This window comes from Oncorhynchus masou, unplaced genomic scaffold (assembly GCF_036934945.1).
Source record: "Oncorhynchus masou masou isolate Uvic2021 unplaced genomic scaffold, UVic_Omas_1.1 unplaced_scaffold_9177, whole genome shotgun sequence".
Taxonomy (NCBI): Eukaryota; Metazoa; Chordata; class Actinopteri; order Salmoniformes; family Salmonidae; genus Oncorhynchus; species Oncorhynchus masou.
The window spans coordinates 1-11183 of NW_027015654.1; the positions used below are offsets into that span (position 1 = coordinate 1).

Genomic DNA, 11183 nt, shown 5'->3' on the forward strand with positions numbered 1-11183 from the left:
CTGGTCTAAAGTAGTGCACTATATAGGCCTGTGGTCTAAAGTAGTGCACTATATAGGGCTGTGGTCTAAAGTAGTGCACTATATAGGGTTATACTGGTCTAAAGTAGTGCACTATATAGGAGCTGTGGTCTAAAGTAGTGCACTATATAGGGCTGTGGTCTAGAAGTAGTGCACTATATAGGGCCTGTGGTCTAAAGTAGTGCACTATATAGGGTCTACTGGTCTAAAGTAGTGCACTATATAGGCCTGTGGTCTAAAGTAGTGCACTATATGAGGCTTGTGGTCTAAAGTAGTGCACTATATAGGGCATTGTCTACAGGTGGACTCTTGGTCTTAGATGTAAAGGTGATCTTTATGCTGGGAATCTTTAGACTGGTCGGTTATTAAAGTTTAAAAAACAATGACACAAAACTAGCTCTGCCCAGCACGTCATAAAACAGAAGTTGTCTTGATGTCAATAGTAATGTTCTTATAATAGTTATTTTAGGCCCGTAGACTTGCATATGTACAGTTAGATTATAGCATGTCGTTTTAAAGTCAAGAAAACCAAGTCTCAAAACAAGACAACACTTCCGTTTTTCCTCCCCAAAGTAGCAGGGAGAAACCTGGATAAATGTCTAATTCTGCAATGAGAGTTTGTTGATAAGGGCGGTTTATTAGTAGACACAGTATTAGAGGTTGGGAGGTTTTACAAAATCTCACACCAACATGTAAATACGCAGTTAGTTTGGTCACAGACAGACAGATTTACACTTTAAAGTATAAAACAGAAAACTCAAACCCAACATGTGTTGAAAAGAACAACTGAACGGGTATGCAAATAATCAAAAAACACGTCATAAATACATAGAAATAAGTGAGAGAAAAAAATTAAACCACACGAGAAAAAGTAAAACAAAATCACACGATAAACAGGCTATTACACAGTCTACAAACTAGTCAGGCTATTACACAGTCTACAAACTAGTCAGGCTATTCCAAACGACTTTTAAGCTAAATATCCACACCTAAATCCTCTTACAATTGTCCGCATACAGTGCGCTAGAGACGCTAAAGAAAGTCTGCAAAACAACAGCCTGAAGTCTCTCCAAGAGGACAGTCTATGATTTGGATGACTGGACTATTCAATCATTTGTTCGGCCTTCCTCTCCAATCTAAGTAGCATACACATTGAAAAGTAAAACAAACAAACAAGAAACCACACTTCTAGATCTTAAAAAAAACAAGTATAACACTAAAATAGTAGCTAGCATGGTAAATTACAATGACACAAAAGTAGCTCTGCACACCACGTCATAAAACAGAAGTTGTCTTGATGTCAATAGCAATGTTCTTATAATAGTTATTTTAGGCCTGTAGACCTGCAGATGTACAGTTAGATTAGAGCATGTAGTTTTAAAATATTAGTCAGAAAAACAAGTCTCAAAACAAGACAACCCTTCCGTTTTTCCCCTCCCCAAAGTAGCAGGGAGAAACGTGGATAAATGTCTAATTCTGCAATGAGAGTTTGTTGATAAGGGCGGCTGATTCGTCGACACAGTATTAGAGGTTGGGAGGTTTTACAAAATCTCACACCAACATATAAATACGCTGTTAGTTTGGTCACAGACAGAGACATTTACACTTTCAAGTTAAAACAGAAAACTCAAACCCAACATGTGTTGTAAAGAACAAGTGCACGGGCTTGCAAATAATGAAAAACCACACAAATAAATTGAAATAAGTGAAAAGAGTTGAGAACACACGAGAAAAAGTAAATAAATAAATCAAATCACACGATAAACAGGCTATGACACAGTCTACAAACTAGCCAGGCTATGACACAGCATACAAACTAGTCAGGCTATTCCAAACGACTTCTCAGCTAAATATCCACACCTAAATCCTCTTACAATTGTCCGCATACAGTGCGCTAGAGACGCTCAAGAAAGTCTGCAAAACAACAGCCTGAAGTCTCTTCAGCGCTTCTCTAGCTCTGGTCCCACCCATCTCGCAACAACAAGTTGACTATGTTAGTAGCTCTAGAGGGTAGCGCAGTAACGGCCTGGACCAGATCTAGCGCTTCTATGACTTGACATAGACAGAGTTGTAGGTGGTTTCCACCCGGGGACAGAAGCGCTTGGTGTGGGCTTTGGCCTTGGTGGCCCCGCAGAGAGGGCAGACATACTGCCGCAGGTACGGGCACACAACGCCCCCATCCTGGTCCTTTAGACTGTGGGACCCAAACACAGACTCAGACTCCCCGTTGTGTTTGCAGAAGCTGCAGATCTTGCGCTCAGGTGAAGGCAATCCCTCCGGCATCTTGGAGCGGGTCGCCTTCTTTCTCTCCCTCTGGACCCGGGTCCCCACGGAGGGTCTCGACGCTGCTGTCGGAGTTGTGGGACCCTCGCTGCAGCTCGGATGTAAAGGAGCGTCTTTACGCAAGGGGACAATTTTGGAATCCAGGGGTTCCTTTTCGTGCCGTAGAGGTGGTGTCGCCACCGGTGCTATCGGTGACAGCAAGGCTCGCGACGGGAACTGTTCAAATTCCACCATGGTCGAGCATATACTGGAGTGATGACCGTCAACGGTTGACGGTTCTGATGTGAAGTTCCCTAACTTCATCTCCCGCACTGCGTCCGCTAGCTTCATGTAGTCCCGCCACAGTTGGAAACTCTTATTTTCGGACTCCATTTTCGGTAGGTGTTGGAGTTGATAACTAAACGATGCCATGGTTCAATGAATTGAGAACTAAACTGAAGGCAAGTTGGACAATACGCACGTTTTGACCTGTCCGCGTTTTGGAAAGCAGCCAATCAAATGGTGTTGTGCGGAAGCGGTGGGAGGTGACAACTGCCAATCAAATGGTTTCAAACTGCGAAATTGGCCATTTTAGAAGATCAACTATTTGGGATTCAATTTTACACCTCAACAATATTAAAAAACTTCAAATATAACTGTTTAATCTATTCTAGGGTCTAAATTGATAGGATTTAGATTATAATTCTTAGTTATAAAATGATGTTTTATAATAGCCTATTTTAATTAAAATATCACTTAGCGGGTCGCCTTCTTTCTCTGTTAAAATTCAAAACTGCTTCGACTTCCTCGCTGTTCACTACTACCACCATTAAGTTATTGTAGCATTTCTCCTGGCTCATCGAGTCATTCCAGTAATAGTATTGGTACTGCGGAGTTGGAGGGATGGGTGGAGGGAATGGGGGTGAAGGAGAGGTTGACGGGTAATGTTTCGGAGGAGGCATGGCTCTCGAACCTCGCCTCTCCGGAGTCCGTACTGGAGTTGCAGCGATGGGGTAAGACTGTAACTACAAATTGGATGTCACGAAATTGGGAAGAAAAGGGGGTAAAAGTAAAACAAAATAAAGAATGGCCTTACTGAAGAGCTCAGCAACCCCAACTGTAATTATTTGTGGAAGATTGTTGTTTTTTATCCCCCCAGAAATTGCGGACCACCTGCAGTACCCAACGATAACCACTGATCTAGATATACCACCTGCAGTACCCAGCGATAACCACTGATCTAGATATACCACCTGCAGTACCCAGCGATAACCACTGATCTAGATATACCACCTGCAGTACCCAGCGATAACCACTGATCTAGATATACCACCTGCAGTACCCAGCGATAACATTTTAACATTTACATTTACATTTAAGTCATTTAGCAGACGCTTCTTATCCAGAGCGACTTACAAATTGGTGAATTCACTCTGACATCCAGGAACAGCCACTTACAATAGTGCATCTAAGTCATTAAGGGGGGGTGAGAAGGATTACTTATCCTATCCTAGGTATTCCTTGAAGAGGTGGGGTTTCAGGTGTCTCCGGGAAGGTGGTGATTGACTCCGCTGTCCTGGCGTTTCGCAGGGAGTTTGTTCCACCATTGGGGGCCAGAGCAGTGAACAGTTTTTGGACTGGGCTGAGCGGGAACTGTACTTCCTCAATGGTAGGGAGGCGAGCAGGCCAGAGGTGGATGAACGCAGTGCCCTTGCTTGGGTGTAGGGCCTGGATCAGAGCCTGAGGACGGCGGGTGTCAGTTCCCCACAGTCCGTAGGCAAGCACCATGGTCTTGTAGCGGATGCGAGCTTCAACTGGAAGCCAGTGGAGAGAGCGGAGGAGCGGGGTGACGGAGAGAACTTGGGAAGGTTGAACACCAGACGGGCTGCGGCATTCTGGATGAGTTGTAGGGGTTTAATGGCACAGGCAGGGAGCCCAGCCAACAGCGAGTTGCAGTAATCCAGACGGGAGATGACAAGTGCCTGGATTAGGACCTGCGCCGCTTCCTGTGAGGCAGGGTCGTACTCTGCGGATGTTGTAGAGCATGAACCTACAGGAACGGGCCACCGCCATGATGTTGGTTGAGAACGACAGGGTGTTGTCCAGGATCACGCCAAGGTTCTTAGCGCTCTGGGAGGAGGACACAATGGAGTTGTCAACCGTGATGGCGAGGTCATGGAACGGGCAGTCCTTCCCCGGGAGGAAGAGCAGCTCCGTCTTGCCGAGGTTCAGCTTGAGGTGGTGATCCGTCATCCACACTGATATGTCTGCCAGACATGCAGAGATGCGATTCGCCACCTGGTCATCAGAAGGGGGAAAGGAGAAGATTAATTGTGTGTCGTCTGCATAGCAATGATAGGAGAGACCATGTGAGGTTATGACAGAGCCAAGTGACTTGGTGTATAGCGAGAATAGGAGAGGGCCTAGAACAGAGCCCTGGGGGACACCAGTGGTGAGAGCGCGTGGCGAGGAGACAGATTCTCGCCACGCCACCTGGTAGGAGCGACCTGTCAGGTAGGACGTAATCAAGCGTGGGCCGCGCCGGAGATGCCCAACTCGGAGAGGGTGGAGAGGAGGATCTGATGGTTCACAGTATCGAAGGCAGCCGATAGGTCTAGAAGGATGAGAGCAGAGGAGAGAGAGTTAGCTTTAGCAGTGCGGAGCGCCTCCGTGATGCAGAGAAGAGCAGTCTCAGTTGAATGACTAGTCTTGAAACCTGACTGATTTGGATCAAGAAGGTCATTCTGAGAGAGATAGAGGGAGAGCTGGCCAAGGACGGCACGTTCAAGAGTTTTGGAGAGAAAAGAAAGAAGGGATACTGGTCTGTAGTTGTTGACATCGGAGGATCGAGTGTAGGTTTCTTCAGAAGGGTGCAACTCTCGCTCTCTTGAAGACGGAAGGGACGTAGCCAGCGGTCAGGGATGAGTTGATGAGCGAGGTGAGGTAAGGGAGAAGGTCCCCGGAAATGGTCTGGAGGAGAGAGGAGGGGATAGGGTCGAGCGGGCAGGTTGTTGGGCGGCCGGCCGTCACAAGAAGCGAGATTTCATCTGGAGAGAGAGGGGAGAAAGAGGTCAGAGCACAGGGTAGGGCAGTGTGAGCAGAACCAGCGGTGTCGTTTGACTTAGCAAACGAGGATCGGATGTCGTCGACCTTCTTTTCAAAATGGTTGACGCAAGTCATCTGCAGAGAGGGAGGAGGGGGGGGGGGCGGGAGGATTCAGAAGGGAGGAGAAGGTGGCAAAGAGCTTCCTAGGGTTAGAGGCAGATGCTTGGAATTTAGAGTGGTAGAAAGTGGCTTTAGCAGCAGAGACAGAGGAGGAAAATGTAGAGAGGAGGAGTGAAAGGATGCCAGGTCCGCAGGGAGGCGGAGTTTTCCTCCATTTCCGCTCGGCTGCCCGGAGCTCTGTTCTGTGAGCTCGCAATGAGTCATCGAGCCACGGAGCGGGGAGGGAGGACCGAGCCGGCCTGGAGGATAGGGGACATAGAGAGTCAAAGGATGCAGAAAGGGAAGAGAGGAGGGTTGAGGAGGCAGAGTCAGGAGAAAGGTTGGAGAAGGTATGAGCAGAGGGAAGAGATGAAAGGATGGAAGAGGAAAGAGTAGCGGGGGGAGAGAGAGCGAAGGTTGGGACGGCGCGATACCATCCGAGTAGGGCAGTGTGGGAAGTGTTGGATGAGAGCGAGAGGGAAAAGGATACAAGGTAGTGGTCGGAGACTTGGAGGGGAGTTGCAGTGAGGTTAGTGGAAGAACAGCATCTAGTAAAGATGAGGTCGAGCGTATTGCCTGCCTTGTGAGTAGGGGGGGAAGGTGAGAGGGTGAGGTCAAAAGAGGAGAGGAGTGGAAAGAAGGAGGCAGAGAGGAATGAGTCAAAGGTAGACGTGGGGAGGTTAAAGTCGCCCAGGACTGTGAGAGGTGAGCCGTCGCAGGAAAGGAGCTTATCAAGGCATCAAGCTCATTGATGAACTCTCCGAGGAACCTGGAGGGCGATAAAATGATAAGAATGTTAAGCTTGAAAGGGCTGGTAACTGTGACAGCATGGAATTCAAAGGAGGCGATAGATAGATGGGTAAGGGGAGAGAGAGAGAATGACCACTTGGGAGAGATGAGGATCCCGGTGCCACCACCCCGCTGACCAGAAGCTCTCGGGGTGTGCGAGAACACGTGGGCGGACGAAGAGAGAGCAGTAGGAGTAGCAGTGTTATCTGTGGTGATCCATGTTTCCGTCAGTGCCAGGAAGTCGAGGGACTGGAGGAGGCATAGGCTGAGATGAACTCTGCCTTGTTGGCCGCAGATCGGCAGTTCCAGAGGCTACCGGAGACCAGGAACTCCACGTGGGTCGTGCGCGCTGGGACCACCAGATTAGGTGGCCGCGGCCACGCGGTGTGGAGCGTTTGTATGGTCTGTGCAGAGAGGAGAGAACAGGGATAGATAGACACATAGTTAACAGGGTACAGAAGAGGCTACGCTAATGCAAAGGAGATTGGAATGACAAGTGGACTACACGTCTCGAATGTTCAGAAAGTTAAACTTACGTAGCAAGAATCTTATTGACTAAAATGATTGAAATGAAACAGTACTGCTGGAGTAGGCTAGCTGGTAGTGGCTGCGTATGTTGACACTACACTAATCAAGTCGTTCCGTCGAGTGTAATAGTTTCTACAGTGCTGCTATTCGGGGCTAGCTGGCTAGCTAGCAAGGTTGATTGCGTTCCGTTACTTAAAAGAACGACAATAGCTGGCTGGCTAACCTAGAAAATCGCTCTAGGCTACACAATTGTCTTAGATACAAAGACGGCTATGTAGCTAGCTAGCTACGATCAAACAAAACAAACCGTTGTACTGTAATAGTTACAACAGTGCTGCTATTCGGGGCTAGCTGGCTAGCTACGTTAGAAGAACGACAATAGCTGGCCAGCTAACCTAGAAAATCGCTCTAGACTACACAATTGTCTTAGAAACAAAGACGGCTATGTAGCTGGCTAGCTACGATCAAACAAATCAAACCGTTGTACTGTAATGAAGTGAAATGAAAATGTGATACTACCTGTGGAACGACGCGGAATGTTGACCGGGTAGTTGGAGTTCAATTCGGTAGAGGTTGGCTAGCTGTTGGCTAGCTAGCTAGCAGCATTTCCTACGTTAAGGACGACAAATAGCTGGCTAGCTAACCTCGGTAAATTAAGATAATCACTCTAAGTCTACACTCTAAACTGCACAATTATCTTGGATACGAAGACAACTATGTAGCTAGCTGACACTACGCTAATCGAGTCGTTCAGTTGAGTGTAATAGTTTCTACAGTGCTAGTGGACAGTGGATGTTAGCTAGCTGCTTAGCTGCTTAGCTAGCTGCTTAGCTAGCTGCTGGGCAGATACGTTAGGACGACGAAATACGATAATTATGCAATTGTCGTTGATACAAAGACGGCTATGTAGCTGGCTAAGAAGAAATTGCTAAGATTAGACAAATCAAACCGTTGTACTATAACGAAATGTAATGAAAAGTTATAAAAAGTTATACTACCTGCGGACCGAAGTGTAAGATGCGCCGCCGCTCCAACCGGAACCGGAGACATAGCCACTGATCTAGATATACCACCTGCGAGTACCCAGCGATAACCACTAACCACTGATCTAGATATACCACCTGCAGTACCCAGCGATAACCACTGATCTAGATATACCACCTGCAGTACCCAGCGATAACCACTGATCTAGATATACCACGTGCAGTACCCAGCGATAACCACTGATCTAGATATACCACCTGCAGTACCCAGCGATAACCACTGATCTAGATATACCACCTGCAGTACCCAGCGATAACCACTGATCTAGATATACCACCTGCAGTACCCAACGATAACCACTGATCTAGATATACCACCTGCAGTACCCAACGATAACCACTGATCTAGATATACCACCTGCAGTACCCAGCGATAACCACTGATCTAGATATACCACCTGCAGTACCCAGCGATAACCACTGATCTAGATATACCACCTGCAGTACCCAGCGATAACCACTGATCTAGATATACCACCTGCAGTACCCAGCGATAACCACTGATCTAGATATACCACCTGCAGTACCCAGCGATAACCACTGATCTAGATATACCACCTGCAGTACCCAGCGATAACCACTGATCTAGATATACCACCTGCAGTACCCAGCGATAACCACTGATCTAGATATACCACCTGCAGTACCCAGCGATAACCACTGATCTAGATATACCACCTGCAGTACCCAGCGATAACCACTGATCTAGATATACCACCTGCAGTACCCAGCGATAACCACTGATCTAGATATACCACCTGCAGTACCCAGCGATAACCACTGATCTAGATATACCACCTGCAGTACCCAGCGATAACCACTGATCTAGATATACCACCTGCAGTACCCAGCGATAACCACTGATCTAGATATACCACCTGCAGTACCCAGCGATAACCACTGATCTAGATATACCACCTGCAGTACCCAGCGATAACCACTGATCTAGATATACCACCTGCAGTACCCAGCGATAACCACTGATCTAGATATACCACCTGCAGTACCCAGCGATAACCACTGATCTAGATATACCACCTGCAGTACCCAGCGATAACCACTGATCTAGATATACCACCTGCAGTACCCAGCGATAACCACTGATCTAGATATACCACCTGCAGTACCCAGCGATAACCACTGATCTAGATATACCACCTGCAGTACCCAGCGATAACCACTGATCTAGATATACCACCTGCAGTACCCAGCGATAACCACTGATCTAGATATACCACCTGCAGTACCCAGCGATAACCACGGATCTAGATATACCACCTGCAGTACCCAGCGATAACCACTGATCTAGATATACCACCTGCAGTACCCAGCGATAACCACTGATCTAGATATACCACCTGCAGTACCCAGCGATAACCACTGATCTAGATATACCACCTGCAGTACCCAGCGATAACCACTGATCTAGATATACCACCTGCAGTACCCAGCGATAACCACTGATCTAGATATACCACCTGCAGTACCCAGCGATAACCACTGATCTAGATATACCACCTGCAGTACCCAGCGATAACCACTGATCTAGATATTTCATCTTGTTTCAGTAACATTACTGGACAGATACATGTATCCATCTTCCTAGAACCAGTACACTATTTTATAACTTTGTATTGGCTTGTTTTGAAGCCTACGATGAACCCGTATTCCCCATATAGTGCACATGTGGTCCTGGTCGAAAGAAGTGCATTATATAGGGAATGGTGCCTTTCTCTGTCTCTCTCTTCCACCTTAACTAGTGAGAAAGAGGAAGAGGAGAAAGAGGAAGGGCATGAAGACGCTACACAACTGGTCTGTGGCCTGATCAGAGAACTCTCCTACCTAAAGTGAGTCTTCGTCTCTTTTCCCTCCTCTCCCTCCATCCTTCTAGTGCTTCACCACTTTCTCCTAGTGATGACCTTTGACCTAATGAACTTTAGAAGTCAGCCTGATCCGCCCCACAGATCTCGGAGCTCTGATTGGCTAGATGGTTGTATGCTCAGATGGACACATAGATAAGAAACTCTCCTTAGTTAACACAGGAGAGGAGGAGAACAAGCCCTCCTCCATCTCTTCTCTCTCTCAATTCAATGTTTCAAGTGAAATAATAAAACAACAGTAAACATTACACAACATTTCAAAAGAATAAATGCATTTCAAATGTCATATTATGTATATATACAGTGTTGTAATGATGTGCAAATGGTTCAACTACAAAAGGGAAAATAAATTGGGGAAACACACCGAACCATCATCCCAACGCCCCCAAAGGCTCATGGGTAATAGTCTTCACATAGCAGAGGCTCACTTGAAGTTAATTTGTATTTATGTTTTGACTTGAATACTCAAGATCAGTTTGAGAACAATGATCCAAAGTATCAACCCAGATGAGAACTGAACGTTTGTTTAGTTATATGGACACAACATAATAATAATAACGACGGTCTATAAATCAAATCAAGTTTTATTGTGTCACATTCACATATTTAGCAGATATTATTGCGGGTGTAGTGAAATGCTTCTGTTCAGAGCTCCAACAGTGCAGTAGTATCTAACTATTCACAACAATACACACAAATCTAAAAGTAAAAGAATATTATTAAGAAATATATAAATATTGGGATGAGCAATGTCAGAGTGGCATAGACTCAAATACAGTAGAATAGAATACAGTATATACATATGAGATGAGTAAAGCAGCTTGTAAACATTATTAAAGTGGCCAGTGATTCCATGTCTGTGTATATACTGCTGCAGTCTCTAAGGTACAGGGTTGAGTAACCGGGTGGTAGCTTTATTGGCATAAAAAAAGCTACCACCCGGTTTAAGGTATACCATTTAAGGGTTATTTTCTTCTCCTGTGCCTTTCCCAATGCTGAGGACATCGGTTTGGAACAGTATGTAGTTACTGTGTTTTGTAGAATGTGTTATAAAATAAATGATCACGAAGGTGAATCTTTGGTTATTGTACATCTCCTCATCTCAGTCGTGTCTCTATGAAACATGTTGCTTTTATAACTAACCAGTCTGAGATGAAGAAGACAGAAGAAACCCTCACACCGCTCTTCATAGTATCACTGCTCTTTCAGGTCTTCGTCAGAGCTGTTTATAATTTGCATCCTTATTTAGACATTGCCCCGCCCACATCCGTTCAATGCATCAAATGGGGTTGGAGTTCAGGCGAATGTTACTACACTTAATGTGCATTTCATCAGTATTCTAATGAAATGTGTACATTAAAAGTATTAAACATGACTGTAAAACCACAACGAGGACGTGAAAGGTATTAAACATGACTGTAAAACCACAACGAGGACGTGGAAGTAAATTTTCATAAAT

The 11183-nt window shown here is 45.9% G+C and overlaps 1 protein-coding gene across 1 annotated transcript; it reads right to left on the reverse strand.

Moving 5' to 3' along the window:
* Positions 1 to 2064: 2064 nt before the first annotated feature.
* On the reverse strand, positions 2065 to 2688 carry LOC135538145 (nanos homolog 3-like). The gene has a single exon (XM_064964117.1). It carries the CDS (start codon positions 2671 to 2673, stop codon positions 2065 to 2067), a length of 609 nt encoding a protein of 202 aa, XP_064820189.1. The 5' UTR covers positions 2674 to 2688.
* Positions 2689 to 11183: the final 8495 nt, after the last annotated feature.